Genomic DNA, 20,533 nt, shown 5'->3' on the forward strand with positions numbered 1-20,533 from the left:
CTTGATTCAGATTTTAAACTTGATATTGATTTGTATACATCCTTTAATTATGTTTAGTTGTGTGAGTTGAGCACAAGAGTATTTCGAAGATAGCACTTAAAATGTTGTCGTCGAGTCAGAGTAGACGGCGATGGCAAATGGCGGCGAATACATACTTCGCCGCCACCGCTCTCTCGTTCTCACTCTCGCTCTCGCTCTGCGCTCTCTTGGTCGCTCTCTTTCAACATGTTGTGCGCTGCCATTTTGCCTTGTTATTTCACTTCGTACCGTGTTTGCGTTCACAACTCTGTCGGTCGGGTTCTGCATTTTATTTTATTATTATTATTATTTTTTTTTGTTTTTCTCTGCTTTGGCTTGTGTGTTTGGTGTAGTGTGGTGCAGTATATTAAAAACTGACCGCGTTTTCATCGACTTTGATTCGCATTCAACGCGAATACAACAAAATACTACGAATTGATTTACGCGATTTAATTGAATAACAATATAAATGCGGAAAATTCGCAAATGATGCGAAGGCGACTCTGAAAAAGGAAAAAGCAAAGAGAATTAAGTAAGTATCGTCGTCGTCTGCCTCTTGTTTGTGAATGTGTTTGTGTGTGCCCCGTCGCATATGTGTGTGTTTGTGTCGCTGCCTATGGTTGTGTGAACATACATGCATTAATAGCTTTGTATGTGTGCGTGGATGGCAAATCACTCGCAAATAAAAATGCTCCCATGCATAATTTCAAAGAAAACTTTCAATGTTCGCAAGAACAACAAACAAGCCAAAAACATTTGACAAATTAAGTGCAGCATATATCACAGCTGAGCTGAGCAACAACAAAAACAAAATTCAACTCTCCGAAGAAGTGTAACCCAAAAAAAAAAATGCTTGTTAATTTTGTGGTTTCACGTGAATTTTTTGGGGCAACAGTTTTCCCCGTTGAAGTTTTGCCCGGCCACCTGCTGGCATTCTCCCCGGCCTCTTTCCACGATCTGCGCTCATTTCTAACTTCCAGCTTCCACAAAACTCGTCCTTGGACTGCGGCGTTCATTTACATATGTATTATACATGCGAACATTTCGTGCTCATCAACTTGCTCTCTTCGTAATATTTAATTTGTTGTCGGTTCGCTATTTTCAATGCATCCTTTAAAAGTGAGTGTAACACGCATACGCACGAGCATAAATACACACACAGAGACATGTTTAAGTATATGTAAATAATAAACGCGCTCAGCTGCCGTCGATCAATCTATCGAAATTCAAAATGATAAACAAGGCGGTAAATATATTTTGCAGTGTGACCAATCGGCATGCGCAAATTGCAACTGCTAATTTCGAATCCAAATTGTGACAGGTAATTTCGCAATGCAAACTATGATTTCTGTACAACAACGATCAAGAATTAATTGTGAATTGTGTGTTGAAAGTGTGTGTATACAAATGCCGCAAATCCTCATTTTTCCATATGCAAATTACAGTGTGTTCTCTGCTCCACCTGTAGCACACCTGATTGGTGCAGTCGCTTTCCGACTTTGTGTGTAATCTGCAAACCACCACAAATAATATTGTTTTGTTTATCAATTCAAATTACTCGCAAATTTGACTTAGCGTTGATAAATTAATAGATCAAAACATTAAAAAATGTTTGCAAAATTGTTGTGGCGATGTAAAAACATCGATATGGCTATGATATGCACATATATCGCGTGTGAGGTGAAGCTGTCGCCACGCGATATTTTTGCTATCGATATTTTTTACCCCTACATCCCTGGCGTGCGGCAACGCTGTGCACACATCGCGCACACACACAGTACAAGCCAGATTTGGATCCAAAACGGAGCAACAAATTTTAAAATACACAAACATTAAACGGGTGTTTTGTTTTATATATTCGCTCATAAATACAAGCGTTTGGAAAGTCAGTGTCGGTAATATTGGCTTGCAAACAAAACAAAAGAAATGTGCAGCGAACGCAACGAAAATTAAATACCATTTTTTCCCTCTGTTGCTGCTGCTGATTTGTTGCTACGTGCTACGTGTGTGTGTTTTGTGAGTGTGTTTACAACTGCATTTATCGGTTTCTCAATTTTCGAAACATTGCTGTTGGCTCTTATTTAAAATGTTTTTTTAATTTTTGTTTTTTTGCATACTCACGACTGAGCCTGCAGTACATATGTGTGTATGCGTGTTAGTGTGAGCATTATGTATACTGACTTCATTTTGGATTTTTGTTATTTGCGATTCGCTTTTATTTCCTTTATTCGCTGTTTGTTGTCGCTGTCATTTGTGTGTTTGCCTTCCCACTGCTTTCGTCGTTGCTCTGCTGCAGAGGGTGGTGGCGGCTCCGGCTTGTCACTTTCTGTGTGTGTTTGTGAGCAGCAGTGTACGTGAGAATGAGTGTGTTTTGTCAGTGTTATTAAATCCGTTTTGTGCTGTGTGAGGAAAGTGTAGTGTTAAAAGTGGGCAATGTAAATGAAAATGTCGGATTGTCTCCTATGCTAGATTCGCCACACAGGCGACTGGGCGAAGGTCGAATCTGAGTCGCTGCAGTTTAGTTGCAGTTGTTGCAAAAAATATATTACCCATCAACAAATCAAACAAATAACCAATTTCGCTCTCCCTCTATTTTTTCCGTCTCTCGTTTGCATGCTCGCTCTCTTCGTTTCGCTTCGTCTTTGTGTGCTTCTGGCGTTCTCTGTTGACAGGCAGCGCAAAAATGGCGCCTGTCATTTCGCACGCGCGTTTTCTTCGTTCGCTGTTCGCTATCAACTCTAGTGACAGGATCAGTCCAAAGCCAAAATTATTGAGTTCTTCATTTCGTTGTTGCGGTAATTATTCGCCATGTGCTCTCGCATTCTCTTCGACTATGAATTCGTATTTCATTTTCTTTGCACTCTCTCTCTCTCGCAATTTGAATGGCGTTATAAAGTTGCTCTCTCAGCGGCAGCAACAGCTACTTTACTTGTGGTTTCTTCTGGCAGCCCCAGCTGCTGTTTCTGCTGTTGCTTTCAAACTCGTTTTGCCACCGAGAGTGAAGAGAGTGAGGGAGGGAAGGGAGGAGTGACTCTAACGGGGTGTGAGAGTGACAATCACAGTATGCGAAGTGTGTCTTGCGAATCTAAAACACATCGCAGAACGCAGCTTTCTACGCATCCTGCTTCCTCTTCCTCCTATAGCTGTTGTCTTGCGACGTTCCTTTCGTTGCTGTCAATAGGGACCACGGATAACGCGTCGTATGCGCAATACTTGCAAAGTTACTTTAAATGCAGCTGTATTTTAGCAAATTACTCGAACGCTTTGGCTACTTTTATGTTTTTCGTTTTATTATTATTATTTTCTAGCTGGTTCTTAAAAGCAGCTTGCGTTTCTACAAAAAACTCATATTTAAGCTTGCCGCTTGAAATTTCAATCTTCATTTATTTACTATACGTTAAATACTTTATTTGCGCATGTATATGGATGAACGTACAAGAGCGCTGTACTTGAGCAAACACTAAATTGTCTTCTTCTATATAAGGTTCTGGGTCACTAATAGCTAAACCTATAAGATCTGAGGCTGTAATTCCGACATTTAACCCTTTCGGGACTACTGGGACAATACGTCCCAAAATTTATCATTGCATACTGGGACAATACGTCCCAAAATTTTTCATTGCATCGTATTTTCTATAATTTTAATGCTAAAGCACTTGTGAAATATCCCAAACACAGTTTTAAGTGTCTATTTCATAATGTAAACAAAAAAGTAACGAAATAAAACCCCGTCCCGAAAGGGTTAATTCTACAATAAGAACTTTCTTCAAATGCCATCTCTAAACATTTAATATTACAAACCCAAATAAAAACCCATTTTTATCGAAAAGATTAAGGAATTGTAGCTTTTAATAATAATTGATTATAATTTTGAAAAATAAAAGTAAACCCCTTGAGTTGTAAACTAATTGCTATGCTAGGAGTATTAAATATTTAATATTCATATTTGTGCTCGGGAAGGCAGGCAGACAGAAAATAGGCGTGTCACATTGTGTTTAATAAAACGTCGTTTCTCTTTCGCAGGTAGTTAACAAATGGGACCAAATCACAACAACGCTCTCAAGTATTTACAAGCTGAGCAGCCAGAGATTCGTTGTCACAGACACACCGACGACCGCAAGCAGCAGCAGCAGGAGCTGGCGGCGGAGGCAAGTGTATTAAAAGCGTCAAAATAGGAGCGTCGACATCGTCGGCAGCAGCGTCACCAGCTTTGCCCCGTGACAGCTCGAGGATGTCGGCGCGCAAGCCAGCGACAGTAGCAATATCAACACCAGCAAAATCGGATAACAATAATGTAGCAACATCACCCACACTTGAATTGGAAGGAACTGTATCGGGCGGTGATGAAGCTGCAACTGGAGGAACGTCAGCAACAACAACGGCAGCGTCTGATGGAGAAGTGGAGACAACAACTCCTGAGGAAGAGGTAGATCAAGGGCCACCAGAGAAGGAAAAGGACAAGGAGACGACGCTAGAGGCGACTGTGAAAGACAGCGGCTCGCCTAGAAAGTCGTTGACGGACACAAAGATACTGCGGAACACGCGTCTGTCATCGCCACTGCTGCTGGGTGCTGCCAGCGATGGCGAGGATCAACAGCCCAGCAACAGCCAAAATAACCAGAGAAAGGGCTCAACGGATCGTCAGATTATACGCGGCCGTAAGTCCATAAAGGAGATGCGCGAGGCGAAGCTGCAGGACGAACTCAATGTGAAAGAGGAGTTGGCCAACTTTGAGCTCGAGGACGAAGCGAAGGACACAAAAGACAATGTCAAGTCAGTGCTGGACAGTAAAGATAAAGAAAAAGAGACGACGCCAACTCCAACAACTGCCACTTCCACTCCGACTCCCACTCCTGTGTCCACTCCCGCCACAACCTGCAATCGTGTTACACGGAAAGCACACGCTCAGGAGCTGGCCAACAACATGGCCGCTAACAACAACACACGCGTCACCCGCAATCGCCGGCAATCGTCGACGGTCAACAACGAGCCCCAGCTGCCGGCTCGGGGTCGCCGAAAAAAGGCAGCGTTGCTTAAGCGCAAGCGCTCCATCGACGATGCGTCCAACGAGTCTAGCTTGGCTTTAAAATACACCAAAGTCGAGGTCAAGGAAGAGGACGACGATCCCGACTCGAGTGTGGCATCACTGGCTGGCGATGAAGTCGCTGTCACGCCCGCCAAATCCTCGTCGTCGTCGTCGGGTTCGTCGTCAACGCTCAACATCAAGCTAGAGCTGCCTGACACCGAGGATACTCCCATGCACACACCCGAGCTGCCCTCCCCCGCTGTGCAGCAATCAACGGCCAGTCGACGTGGTCGAGGCAGACCCCAAACACGGACTACGCCCGTCAGTTGCACTGGGAGCAGCACACGTGCCACACGCCACAGCAAGGCCGGCTCGCCGTGTCTGTTGTTGGCAACCACGCTCACTGAGCCGCCCACGGCTTCGAAGCGCCGTCGGGTCGGTTCATTGAATCGCAGTCTCCTGGTCGCCAAGCCGACGTCATCATCGTCCGGCAACGCTGGAGTTGACGAGGACTCCAAGGATAGTCTGGCATCCAGTTCCATGGATGATTTGTTGCTGCCCACGGCAGAAATAAAACAGGAGAAAATTACCATGGACTTTGAGGAGAGCCTTGATGCCGGGAGGACCACAAAACCGACCGATCCGGAGCCCGTTGAGGAGGCACCACCATCAACAAGTGCTGCCGCCTGCTCCAATGGCATCGAGCCGCTGACAGTCGACACTGATCCGGTTGCAGTCAAGGCATCACCTGCCAATGAACTGGAGGAACAACAAACAGCAGTCGAGGGAACGGTCAAGGACTTGGCAACAGGTCAGGAAACAGAAATAGAGGCGGGAGAAACCGCATCGGCGAACGAGAACGAGACGGAGGCTGGCAAGGCGCCCTCGCTGAGCCCAGAAATGATTAGCGAGGGTGTCAGCGCCATTAGCGTAAAGCAGTTCTATAAGAAGCCCGAGTTTCTGGCCAACAATCTGGGCATCGAGAAGGATCCTGAGCTGGGCGAGATCGTACAAATTGTTACGGAAACGACAGTCGACGCTGAGGCTGAGGCTGAAACGGAAGCTGAAGCTGACGTTGAGGTCGAAGCTGATGCTGAGGCCCAAATCGAAACCCAGGCCGAAACGGAGCTGATCCTTGAGCTGGACGGGGATGCGGAGAGCAAACAGGATAATTCCGCCTACTCCTCCGCGGCCATGGACGAACTTCGTGTCGATGAAAGCGGCGATGAGACCACTGAAATACTGGACGACCAAAAGACCACAGATGAGCAGGAAACAGCTGCTGAAAAGCAAGCAACAACAACAGCCGCAGGGGAGGAGGAAGATGCGACAGCTGCTGCCGTCGCTGTTGCTGCTGAGACAATGAGCTCGCCGGGCGAGCTAAACGGCGAGACTGAGCAAGCATCCAAGGCGGATGACTACGATGACTTCGAGAGCGAGATTATGGAGCAGCTGGCTAAGGAAGGCGTAGTGGATGCCAGTGGCAATGCGCTTAGCGCCACCAAAGCGTCGACACTGGATAAGCCAACAACGCCACCATGTGATTCGCTCAAGATTGTGCAGCAGGATGAGGACACTGAAGCGGAAGCTGTCGTGAAGGAAGAGCAGGAGGAAGAGGAGGTTGAGAAAGAAAAACAGCTGCCGCCTACTGAGGAGGAAGTTGCAAAAAAGAAACCAAGCCAAGTGGAGCTCGACTTGGAGGTGGCACCCTACACCGAGGAACAGGAGGCGGAGGCCAATGCCGAGGCTGATGCTGATGATGACGCCGATGGCGAGGGCGATGCCGATGCCGAGATGCAAATACTCAGCGAGGATTGCGTCGAATATCCCGAGGAGAACAAAGAGAATGTGTCGACTGCGGCCGCAGATGGCATCGTTGTCGCAGCCGGTGGCGATGCTGTCAACTGCGAATCATCAATGGACATGGACATTGATCTGGCATTCAAGAGCGAGGACAGTGCTGTCGCCGCCAATCTGGAAGTGGTGGCCGAGGTTGAGGGAAAGGAAGAGGTAAAACCGAAGATGGAGGATGAGGCGAAGAAGTCAATTGATGAGCACAAGATCGTGACCAAGATGGAAACTAATGGCGATGGCGACGGCGACGATGAGGTGCTGCGTCGCGAGAAGGAGCTGCATCTGCAGCATCTCGGTCTGCTGACACATCAGGCAGCCGAGCAGCTGCGTCAGGAATACATCCAGGAGGCGCACACTCGCGCCGTCCACCAGCAGCAACAACAGCAGCATCATCCCAGCGGCAAGCGATCCGCTGCCAAGGGCAATGCGCACATCGAATCCAGCGGCACACTCAAGACGGTCATCAAGCTCAATCGCAGCAGCAACGGCGGCTCAGGAGGAGCAGCTGCGGTGCCCACAGGCACCGTTATACACGGCGCTGCTGTCGGTGGAGCGGGCAATGCAGGCGTCTCGGGTGGTGCAGCGACGACGACGTCGGGCATTGGGAGTGCAACGCGCAAAGGTGGCATCGTGGTTGGAGGCGGCCATACGGGAGCGGCGAGCAGCTCGGCGCACGGTGTGCGACGACAATCGCTTAAAATGACATTCCAAAAGGGACGGGCACGTGGACACGGGGCCACCGATCGGGCGGCCGATGGGCAGCATGGGGCCCATGCCGAAGACTATTACACGATACAGAATGAGGTAAGTGTGGTTGGTTGCTGCTGCTTGTACAAGTAAAACTGATCTTGTGTCCAATTCTCCATTTTACAGAACGAAGGTGCGAGCAAATCGAATGCAAATCCGAATCTGGGTAACGCCGGCCGCAAGACAACTAACCGTCTAAGCTCTACTAACAACAACCATCACAACAACAACAATCAGAATCACAGCAACGGCAACAACAAGCAGCAGTTGCAACAACAACATCAGCAACAGTTGCAGCACAGCAAACATAACAATGGTGCGTGTTGCCGCCTCTGTTGCATGTTGACTTTGTTACGTTTTGTTGAGTTTTGTTTTGTTTGTTGCTCTTTCGTTTTCCGTTTTCTGCTCTCCGTTTTTCCCTTCCCCAATATCCCGCAATAACATTTTATTTGGGGAATTCCTAAGGGAATTGCCACTTACTGCCACTCGACACATTTCGCTTACATCGTTTTGTTGCACCACAGATTCGTCACACTCGGAAGGCCAAGGTGGACAACTGGACCACAGCTTCTATCAGACGGTGAAGAAGGACGAGAAGGAGAAAATACTCATACCAGAGAAGGCCTCCTCGTTCAAGTTCCATCCGGGACGTCTGTGCGAGGATCAATGCTACTACTGCAGCGGAAAGTTCGGACTCTACGACACGCCCTGCCACGTCGGCCAGATCAAGTCCGTTGAGCGTCAGCAAAAGATACTCGCAAGTAAGTTGACCTGTTCTTTCCCTTTTTTTGTGTCTCTCTAAGGGATTCTTTTTGTGGCTTTGTGCAGATGAGGAGAAGCTGACTGTGGATAATTGCCTGTGCGATGCGTGCTTCCGTCATGTGGATCGACGTGCCAATGCGCCCAGCTACAAGAAACGCATCTCTGCGCCAGGACACCTCGAGTCCAACAGCAACAACAACAACAGCGCTGCTGCCGGCGGCAGCAGCTTGGACAAGCACTTTGCTGGCGATGCAACCGATACTGACTTTGCCACAACTTCATCGGGCGCTGCTTCCGCATCGGCGCGTGTCTGCGCTGTCAAGGATTGTGCCGATGGGGCGAGTCATTCGCTGCGGCGCAAATGCGTGCGGAAGAGCGTCAAGAAATGCCTGCTGAACTTCGAGATACCCGTGGGCACATCGAACGTCTGGCTCTGTGAGCCGCACTACAACACTGTCATTCAATCCTCTGGCTGTGTGCTGTGCAAGCGTCGTCTGGGCAAGAATCACATGTACCACATCACCTCGGTAAGTGTAGATTTACTCTTGTGATTGTCGTAAGGATTGTTGTTAATCGATTGCATCATTTGCAGCAGGACACTGATCGACTGGAGAAGGCTCTGGCCGAGATGGGCATTCCTGTGCAGCTGGGCGTTGGCACCGCCGTCTGCAAGCTGTGTCGCTATTTTGCCAATCTGCTGATGAAGCCGCCGGACAGTACCAAGTCTCAAAAGGCCGAGTTTGTAAAGAACTATCGCAAGAGGTAAGAGGAAGTCCCCGAGACAGAAGAAGAAGGCAGCTGTGGTGACCCAGTAAAGTATGTTCCGTCTGCTTATCTTTTTGCAGTCTTCAAGCGCTAAAGCTACAAAATTTGCTTGAAATATTTCTTTGTGTTCTACGCAGTTCAGGATTGAAGATTGAAGAAAAAGTTATTGATCATTGATCATCCAAGCTATAGCAATTAATTTATAGCACAAGTCCAAGTTAAAAGTTTATTCGGATTGTTTAAATTCGCATTTATGTGGCAGGTTAACTTAATTATATATAATTACATATTGACTACTGTAGCATAGCAAAGTGGGATATCAGTATAAGATTTGCAATACATTAAGAGTAATTTATACATATGTACATATATACATCACATACAGATCTAGCAGGCAGATCCTGCGGGTACGGTCCTTTAAGATGCCTTTTTCTCCTGTATCTCACGAGACATTGAGCACCAGCAGTATGTAGTAAACTTTGCGATGTTCTACCTCTTGTTAATAGGAAAATCAGTCTTCTACATTGAAGTAGATATTAGAATATCCGAAAGTTAAAAGATAATTTAGAATTGAAATATTGAGAAAATCAATCAATCTTTAAGATTCCATCGAATTTGGTTGCCATCGTATACAAATTGTTGATGTTAGTCAAAAAATACTTTTGTATGGGAAAAAACATCGACTTATTAGGGGTCTTAATTATATCCATTTACCTAAAATAGTTTTCGGTATATTTTTAGTATTAAAGCGGTATATTTTAAAATTAATACCGCACTGTTTTTTTTTTTAATTGTTTGGTATATTTGCATGTAGTACTATATCAATATACCTAATAATTTTAACTCTGGTATTTGAATGTAGTACAATATCAATATACATAATATAGCTTTTGGTATATTTCTTAGTATTTTTGGAGAACATTAATTTGGTATATTTTAAAGTTAATACGTCATTCTGTTTTTATTCGATATGCGTAGAGGGTATTTAACAGTCGAGCACTCTCGACTGTAGCTTTCTTCCTTGATATTTACTATAATTGTCTTTTCTCTCGCTTCGCAGGCTGCTCAAGGTGCACAATCTGCAGGACGGCAGCAACGAGGTCTCCGAGGCGGACGACGAAGATGTGCGCGCCTCAACAAACAGCACAGTTGCCGTTGCTACAGCGTCGGCGGCATCGTCGGCAGCTGGCTACGATGAGGGGTCCACAGAGCTGCCTATGGTGGTGGACTACGACGGGCCCGCGACGGACTCGAATTCGAGCAGCTCGTCCTCCCATGGCGCAGCCGCAGCCAGTGCGGCCAGCAAGCAAATGTCCAAGCTGCAGGCGATACTCCAGCAAAACCTGGCCGGCGAGACAGCAACGACGAACGTTGCCAGCAGCGGGGGCGGCGGCGTTGGCAAAGATAAGGCTGCTGATATTTCGAATGTGCTGCGCGGCAATCCGAACATATCGATGCGGGAGCTCTTCCACGGCGAGGAGGAGTTGGGCGTGCAGTTCAAGGTGCCTTTCGGGTGCAGCAGCAGCCAGCGCACGCCCGAGGGCTGGACACGGGTGCAAACATTTCTGCAGTACGATGAGCCGACGCGTCGCCTGTGGGAGGAGCTGCAGAAGCCGTACGGCAATCAGAGCTCCTTCTTGCGCCATCTCATACTGCTGGAGAAGTATTATCGCAACGGCGATCTGGTGCTTGCGCCACACGCCTCGCCCAATGCCAGCGTCTACACACAAACGGTGCGTCAGCGCCTCAACTCCTACGATCATGGCCACTGCGGCGGACTGCAGAGCAATGCGAAGAGTGCAGCTGATGCTGCTGCTAGTCAGTCGCAGTCGCCGCCAACAGCAACAGCTGCAGCTGGCAGCAGCAACTTATCCTCCTCCAGCTGTGCGGCGTCAACGAATGCCGCCAGCGTTCTAGCAAGTGCCCTGATTACTCCACAACAGCAGCAGAGCCAGAATCAGAGTAGCGTTGATTCGCTGTTGTTGCAGCCGCCAAGTCAGGAGGCGGTCATTCCTTTGGTTGAGCTGAACGACGATGATGACGACGACGACGATGATGATGATGGTGGTGGTGGTAATAACGGCAACCAGAAGCGGGAGGATGTAGACTATACGCCGCTTGAACGCCTGCGCAATGTGTCCGTGGACAAGCTGACGAAGCAGCTCAGCTCGAATGCAGTCACCATCACTGCGCGGCCCAAGGAAAGCGGGAAGCAAGCGTCGTCAGCAGTTGAGGAGACAACAGCACACAAAATGCCATTGAGCAAGGATGCGCCGCCTTTGGTGCCCACAAGCAGCGCAGCAGCAGCTGCGGCAGCGGCAGCCAACAGTCGCAGCATTCTCAAAACCAATCTGCTGAACAAGGCAGTCGAGTTGTTGCCGCTGTCAGCGGCACAGCAGCAACTCCAACAGCAACAGCAGCAGCAATCGAATCACAAACCCGCCGCGAATGCGAACAACAACGAGAAGCCGCTCAAGCTGCTGGATGTGGCCAATCAGCTTGCGCGTAGCCACCTGGAGCAGCAGTCGGTATCGCTGCTGACGCTGCAGCAGCAACAACAACAGCAGCAGCAACAAAAACAGAAACCTCTGGCTGCCGCTGCTGCAGTGTTGCAACAGCCCAGCAAGCCAGCAGCGACGAATGTGGCACAGTTGCTGAGCTCGCCACCTGAGCTCATCAGTCTGCAGCGACGACGCACAAGTGGCGTGGCTATCGCAACTAGTGTCAACTCAGCGGCAGCTGCAGCAGCAGCAGCAGCGGCAACGATTGCATCGGTACCCGGACTGGCTGGCAAGCGACTCCAATTGCCTCGGGCAGGCGGCGGCAGCGGTGCTGCCAACGCGCCCAGTGTGATCATGCTGCCGGATTCGCTGTCGCCGCAGGAGCGACATGACAGCAAGAGCTGGAAGCCCACACTGATACCGCTGAAGGAGCAGCACAAGGTGCCGAACAAGTCGCCGACTCTGTTCCAAACAGCCGACGGACGTCGCCTGCCGGCCCAAGTGCAGGTGCAGTCCGGCGGCAAGCCATACCTCATCTCCATCATAGACTACAATCGCATGTGCATATTGCGACGCGAGAAGCTGATGCGCGACCAGATGCTGAAGACGAATGCCAAGTCCAAGCCAGGTGGTGGTGGCCAGGCGCAGTCGCAGTCTCAGTCGCAATCCCAGCAGCAGCAACAACAGCACTCGTCGAACTTTGCTGGCCTAAGCAGCAAAATGGCAGCAGCTCAACAGACTGCACGCCAGCAGCTGCAGCAGTTGCAACAGCAGCAGCAACACAAGCAACAGCTGCCTACGCTGCAGCCAGGCGGCAGCAGCGGATTGCGTTTGGCTCGTCTGGCGCCGAAGCCAATGCCACCACTGAGCAACCCACAGCAGAATGCGACCACGACTAGCAACAGTGGCAGCAGCTCGACGACGACAACGCAGGCGACCAACTATCAGCCGATGCTGGTGAATGCCTTGGCTGCTGCGGCAGCGGCTGCAGCGACGGGCAGCAGCAGCGGATTGGACAACAACACCTCGTGGCTGTGGAAGAACTATCCGGATCACTCGCAGTTTCTACTGAATGGCAATGGCAGCGGAGCTGGAAACGCCAGCAAATTACCGCATCTCACCAGCAAGCCGACAGCGACAAGCATCAGTGGGGGCGGCAGCGGATTAGGTGGGAGTGGCAGTGGTGGAGGTGCGATTACTTTCACGCTCAAACAGCAGCAACAACAGCAGCAGCAGCAGAAGCTCATCGATAATGTCATCATGTCCAAGATACCCAAGAGTCTGACAGTCATACCGCAGCACATGGGTGGAGGAGGAGGAGGTGGCGGAGACTTGACAGGTTCAGGCTCAAAGGAATGAGAACAACTGAAGCCCCAACAACAACCGAGTGACGATGATGGGATGCATTTGAAACGCAAGCAGTTGATACTTTAAGACGAAGAAAGGATGCGAGAGAGATCAGAGTCAGCTTTAGCTGTAGCTATAATATATATATATATAGATATAGTAGTGTTGGCCAAGCATATTCCATAGAAACAGTCGCGGATCAATGGATACGCCCAAGAAGGATTTTAGATGATAGGCAAACTACACAACAAACACACAGAAACACATTATACACACACACACACACACGCATACATACATACGGCTAGAGTTGAAAACTATACAAATAGAATGAAGAGAGACAGCGATAAGCATGAACACAGCGCAAGAAGAAATGGCGACAGAATCGTGGTGTGTTATAGGTCTAAAGTTAAAATACCTTAGAAATACAAAAGATACATATATACACTACATATGTAGTAGAGGGGGGGGGACACACACACACATACACTTCTTTATAGATATACACACACAATATGATACGATATGATATATAGTATATAGGCATTGTAGTATTAGTGCTCGGGGTGTGTTCTATATTGAATCATTGTTAAGTATGCCTTTAAAGTTAACATACTGCGCGAACAGATATATATACACACACACACACATCTTCATCAGCAAAGAAATAAGGCAGATGCACATATGTATATGTAAGGAAGGAATACATATATGCATATATTTTTTTATTCGACTTTACGGCACATCATTACAACATTTGGGCATTCGTGTATTATATATATACCAAATTGCTAGTACATAAATGCACTGACCAGACAGAAACGGCACGTGTGTAGAAAGAGAGGGCAGAGCACAAACTAAATGCTGCCAAAAATGATATTGGCAGAGGAAAAGAGAATATTTTGTAGAGTTGCGCATGGATGCTCGCTTGTTCCGCCTTCGAACTTATGTCGCGTCGTCTCGGCTACACACACACATACACAAATTCTCATACACACACACTTTCGCAAACCAGAGTTAGTTAGTAGTTACTCTCATTTAAGATGCTTTTTTTTTTTATTAAATTTACTATTACACAAAGACTACAATTCTATAAAGAAATGAAAGAAGAATGCACTAAAAATGATCGACATATTGAATTAATGTTGCGATTATATTAATATCTAATTTATGTTTGATTTCCAACTATTTTTTGTACATATTTATATACAGACAACAAACAACAACACGAAATAATCAATAAAAACAAAAACGAAAATGCATTCAAAAGTTTGATGAACACAACAAAGAACGGGAAAAGCACTCGAAGTGTTCAAAGTATATTTTTCATTTTCATTTCGGTTCTTAGCGATTCCTTTTCGTTGGCAAAATCCTTATCGCTCTGCGATTATCGATAACAGTGCGATCAATCACAAATTGCACTAAAATTCAAAAAGCTTTCCAAAAAACGACAAAAAAAAACAAACACTATTGAAAAAAGAAAAAAATATATATATACATATATTTATTTTAAGCAGAGATTTAATTGTGAATTAGATGGTTAAGCATAGTTATATTTATACATATAAATTCAATCGTTGTTGTTAGACATTGAAAATGTATTTGTAAACGGAGAATCAAATTATGAATGTTGAGCATATTTTTGGTTGTCGTCGAGTAATAGATATTTATATATATACAGACAGATTTAGATATAGAGCATATATATATATACAAACAAACATACATATACATATATATATTTATGCTTTCCCCAACTGTTGTCTGCCCCAATGGGGCTTGGGGACCTACCATTCATACATACAGAGCAGTATATACCAGTATATTAAACTGATCTAACAGATGCACATTTGCTTTAAGAACCTGGTTTGCCCTCCCCCCCCAGAAATCCCCGCATCCCTACCCCCACTGTGTCCATGTGTGAGTCATTATGTGGATGTGTGTGTTTGAGTCTTGTGCGTGTGATTTGATTGTACGCGTAATATTTACTACTCTTGTATACCATTTACCAACTACACTTATTTATGCATTAATTTCAGTTCTTGTACAACATATAAGCAAGGATCAGATCCCATTTCGATGCGATCTCCAGCCTTTTGTTACCATACAACAAAAAAAAAATCAAACCATACAAAACAAATACAAATAAACCCCATATGATAAGTACTATAAATACAATATAGTGGTTTCATTTCACTCGATTGCAGTCTTGTCTGGTGTTAACCAAACTTAAGGGAGTTATATAAGTACATACATACATACATATGTACATATTTATGTAAGAAGTCTATATTTAGTAGATTTATTGGTCAGCAAATATTAAATATTAGTGCATTTCCATTACCATTTTGAAATATTGCCCTAGATAGTATGAAAGTTTGGAACTCGTTTTTTTACAGAAATCGCTTTTTTCTTCGTTTTTCTAATCCGGGGAAGTCCAAAAATTATGTTCGTTGCCAGAGATTACATCAGCTGCATTAACATTTGAATTTGAAGAAGTGTGCAGCTTGGCCGACATAATTATTTTGGAAAAAAAACGCATAAAAATATTTTTGTTATACCCGGTACCCATAGTGTAGAAGGTTATTATAACTTTGTGCCAGCAGGAGTAAGAGGATTTAAAAGGCAGAAGGAGGCATACACTAACCAGAAAAAATTGTAATCAGATTTTATTTATTTCAATCGTAAACTTACCATATTTAATTAAAATCGAAAAACAATAAAATCACAAGTTTTTGGGCAAATTAAATTATTTCAACCGCTTTGGCATAGACTGAACTTCGGTAAAAGCAGATGTATTTTGCTCCACTCATCCAAAATCACCTTCTTAGATCCGGCGACTGCGGCGGTGAGTGCAGCTCATGTTTTGTATTATAAAGCAACCACTGCTTCACACTATGCGCAGTATGCTTGGTCGAGAGTGCTCGACTGTGAGATACCCGCTACTCATAAAAAGCAAAATAAAATGAATAAAAGCAAAATATTGCGATATTATTCTCAAAATATACCGAAATAATATACCACAAAATACTAAAAATATCTCAAATGGTATATTTTGTGCATAGTGCAAAATATACCAGATTGTCAGCCAAAACAACTATGACCTCTAGTAATACGCGTTTTTCACCATACAAAAGAATTTCTTTAATAACTTCGACAATTTTTATCTGATCGTAACTAAAGAAATCACAAAGACTTTAGTTATTATTATATTATATATATAAATTTGAAATAAACTTGATCTGCGTGCAAAAATAAATGCTGTTGAAAATAAGTTATAGCTTTATCTCTTATAGTCTCTGAGATCTAGGTGTTCATACGGACAGATGGACAGACGGACATTGCTAGATCATCTCGGCTGATGACGCTGATCAAGCCTATATATTCTTTATAGGGTCGGAGATGCCTTCTTCTACCTGTTACATACATTTCCTGCCGGCACAAAGTTATAATACCCTTTTACCCTATGGGTAGCGGGTATAAACTTAGAGGCAAAAATACACATTTATGGGATGCACCTACCAAAATGAAATATTAATTATAACGAATATGAATTACAATATAAAATTATAAATAAATATATTTGCAAAAACACGACCATGCATACCATAGCCACCTGGAGCAGCAGTCGGTATCGCTGCTGACGCTGCAGCAGCAACAACAACAGCAGCAGCAACAAAAACAGAAACCTCTGGCTGCCGCTGCTGCAGTGTTGCAACAGCCCAGCAAGCCAGCAGCGACGAATGTGGCACAGTTGCTGAGCTCGCCACCTGAGCTCATCAGTCTGCAGCGACGACGCACAAGTGGCGTGGCTATCGCAACTAGTGTCAACTCAGCGGCAGCTGCAGCAGCAGCAGCAGCGGCAACGATTGCATCGGTACCCGGACTGGCTGGCAAGCGACTCCAATTGCCTCGGGCAGGCGGCGGCAGCGGTGCTGCCAACGCGCCCAGTGTGATCATGCTGCCGGATTCGCTGTCGCCGCAGGAGCGACATGACAGCAAGAGCTGGAAGCCCACACTGATACCGCTGAAGGAGCAGCACAAGGTGCCGAACAAGTCGCCGACTCTGTTCCAAACAGCCGACGGACGTCGCCTGCCGGCCCAAGTGCAGGTGCAGTCCGGCGGCAAGCCATACCTCATCTCCATCATAGACTACAATCGCATGTGCATATTGCGACGCGAGAAGCTGATGCGCGACCAGATGCTGAAGACGAATGCCAAGTCCAAGCCAGGTGGTGGTGGCCAGGCGCAGTCGCAGTCTCAGTCGCAATCCCAGCAGCAGCAACAACAGCACTCGTCGAACTTTGCTGGCCTAAGCAGCAAAATGGCAGCAGCTCAACAGACTGCACGCCAGCAGCTGCAGCAGTTGCAACAGCAGCAGCAACACAAGCAACAGCTGCCTACGCTGCAGCCAGGCGGCAGCAGCGGATTGCGTTTGGCTCGTCTGGCGCCGAAGCCAATGCCACCACTGAGCAACCCACAGCAGAATGCGACCACGACTAGCAACAGTGGCAGCAGCTCGACGACGACAACGCAGGCGACCAACTATCAGCCGATGCTGGTGAATGCCTTGGCTGCTGCGGCAGCGGCTGCAGCGACGGGCAGCAGCAGCGGATTGGACAACAACACCTCGTGGCTGTGGAAGAACTATCCGGATCACTCGCAGTTTCTACTGAATGGCAATGGCAGCGGAGCTGGAAACGCCAGCAAATTACCGCATCTCACCAGCAAGCCGACAGCGACAAGCATCAGTGGGGGCGGCAGCGGATTAGGTGGGAGTGGCAGTGGTGGAGGTGCGATTACTTTCACGCTCAAACAGCAGCAACAACAGCAGCAGAAGCTCATCGATAATGTCATCATGTCCAAGATACCCAAGAGTCTGACAGTCATACCGCAGCACATGGGTGGAGGAGGAGGAGGTGGCGGAGACTTGACAGGTTCAGGCTCAAAGGAATGAGAACAACTGAAGCCCCAACAACAACCGAGTGACGATGATGGGATGCATTTGAAACGCAAGCAGTTGATACTTTAAGACGAAGAAAGGATGCGAGAGAGATCAGAGTCAGCTTTAGCTGTAGCTATAATATATATATATATAGATATAGTAGTGTTGGCCAAGCATATTCCATAGAAACAGTCGCGGATCAATGGATACGCCCAAGAAGGATTTTAGATGATAGGCAAACTACACAACAAACACACAGAAACACATTATACACACACACACACACACACGCATACATACATACGGCTAGAGTTGAAAACTATACAAATAGAATGAAGAGAGACAGCGATAAGCATGAACACAGCGCAAGAAGAAATGGCGACAGAATCGTGGTGTGTTATAGGTCTAAAGTTAAAATACCTTAGAAATACAAAAGATACATATATACACTACATATGTAGTAGAGGGGACACACACACACATACACTTCTTTATAGATATACACACACAATATGATACGATATGATATATAGTATATAGGCATTGTAGTATTAGTGCTCGGGGTGTGTTCTATATTGAATCATTGTTAAGTATGCCTTTAAAGTTAACATACTGCGCGAACAGATATATATACACACACACACACATCTTCATCAGCAAAGAAATAAGGCAGATGCACATATGTATATGTAAGGAAGGAATACATATATGCATATATTTTTTTATTCGACTTTACGGCACATCATTACAACATTTGGGCATTCGTGTATTATATATATACCAAATTGCTAGTACATAAATGCACTGACCAGACAGAAACGGCACGTGTGTAGAAAGAGAGGGCAGAGCACAAACTAAATGCTGCCAAAAATGATATTGGCAGAGGAAAAGAGAATATTTTGTAGAGTTGCGCATGGATGCTCGCTTGTTCCGCCTTCGAACTTATGTCGCGTCGTCTCGGCTACACACACACATACACAAATTCTCATACACACACACTTTCGCAAACCAGAGTTAGTTAGTAGTTACTCTCATTTAAGATGCTTTTTTTTTATTAAATTTACTATTACACAAAGACTACAATTCTATAAAGAAATGAAAGAAGAATGCACTAAAATGATCGACATATTGAATTAATGTTGCGATTATATTAATATCTAATTTATGTTTGATTTCCAACTATTTTTGTACATATTTATATACAGACAACAAACAACAACACGAAATAATCAATAAAAACAAAAACGAAAATGCATTCAAAAGTTTGATGAACACAACAAAGAACGGGAAAAGCACTCGAAGTGTTCAAAGTATATTTTTCATTTTCATTTCGGTTCTTAGCGATTCCTTTTCGTTGGCAAAATCCTTATCGCTCTGCGATTATCGATAACAGTGCGATCAATCACAAATTGCACTAAAATTCAAAAAGCTTTCCAAAAACGACAAAAAAACAAACACTATTGAAAAAGAAAAATATATATATACATATATTTATTTTAAGCAGAGATTTAATTGTGAATTAGATGGTTAAGCATAGTTATATTTATACATATAAATTCAATCGTTGTTGTTAGACATTGAAAATGTATTTGTAAACGGAGAATCAAATTATGAATGTTGAGCATATTTTTGGTTGTCGTCGAGTAATAGATATTTATATATATACAGACAGATTTAGATATAGAGCATATATATATATACAAACAAACATACATATACATATATATATTTATGCTTTCCCCAACTGTTGTCTGCCCCAATGGGGCTTGGGGACCTACCATTCATACATACAGAGCAGTATATACCAGTATATTAAACTGATCTAACAGATGCACATTTGCTTTAAGAACCTGGTTTGCCCTCCCCAGAAATCCCGCATCCCTACCCCCACTGTGTCCATGTGTGAGTCATTATGTGGATGTGTGTGTTTGAGTCTTGTGCGTGTGATTTGATTGTACGCGTAATATTTACTACTCTTGTATACCATTTACCAACTACACTTATTTATGCATTAATTTCAGTTCTTGTACAACATATAAGCAAGGATCAGATCCCATTTCGATGCGATCTCCAGCCTTTTGTTACCATACAACAAAAAAAAAATCAAACCATACAAAACAAATACAAATAAACCCCATATGATAAGTACTATAAATACAATATAGTGGTTTCATTTCACTCGATTGCAGTCTTGTCTGGTGTTAACCAAACTTAAGGGAGTTATATAAGTACATACATACATACATATGTACATATTTATGTAAGAAGTCTATATTTAGTAGATTTATTGGTCAGCAAATATTAAATATTAGTGCATTTCCATTACCATTTTGAAATATTGCCCTAGATAGTATGAAAGTTTGGAACTCGTTTTTTACAGAAATCGCTTTTTTCTTCGTTTTTCTAATCCGGGGAAGTCCAAAAATTATGTTCGTTGCCAGAGATTACATCAGCTGCATTAACATTTGAATTTGAAGAAGTGTGCAGCTTGGCCGACATAATTATTTTGGAAAAAAACGCATAAAAATATTTTTGTTATACCCGGTACCCATAGTGTAGAAGGTTATT

The 20,533-nt window shown here is 45.0% G+C and overlaps 1 protein-coding gene across 1 annotated transcript; it reads left to right on the top strand.

Moving 5' to 3' along the window:
- Positions 1-274: 274 nt before the first annotated feature.
- LOC132795346 (uncharacterized) lies at positions 275-19,089 on the top strand. Its single transcript, XM_060806007.1, has 8 exons — positions 275-550; positions 4,042-7,702; positions 7,772-7,961; positions 8,170-8,406; positions 8,474-8,934; positions 9,000-9,169; positions 10,233-13,031; positions 16,603-19,089. The coding sequence occupies exons 2-8, from the start codon at positions 4,250-4,252 to the stop codon at positions 17,975-17,977; spliced, it is 8,685 nt and encodes a 2,894-aa protein (XP_060661990.1). The 5' UTR covers positions 275-550; positions 4,042-4,249; the 3' UTR covers positions 17,978-19,089.
- Positions 19,090-20,533: the final 1,444 nt, after the last annotated feature.

The sequence above is a fragment of the Drosophila nasuta genome, chromosome X (assembly GCF_023558535.2).
Source record: "Drosophila nasuta strain 15112-1781.00 chromosome X, ASM2355853v1, whole genome shotgun sequence".
Lineage (NCBI taxonomy): Eukaryota > Metazoa > Arthropoda > Insecta > Diptera > Drosophilidae > Drosophila > Drosophila nasuta.

Excerpts from the sequence above, each read along its gene's own strand:
- LOC132795346 (XM_060806007.1), top strand. The coding sequence starts at position 4,250 with ATGTCGGCGCGCAAGCCAGCGACAGTAGCAATATCAACACCAGCAAAA. Across the intron at positions 7,962-8,169 it reads GCACAGCAAACATAACAATG|ATTCGTCACACTCGGAAGGC; the intron begins GTGCGTGTTGCC and ends GTTGCACCACAG. Across the intron at positions 9,170-10,232 it reads GTAAAGAACTATCGCAAGAG|GCTGCTCAAGGTGCACAATC; the intron begins GTAAGAGGAAGT and ends CTCGCTTCGCAG.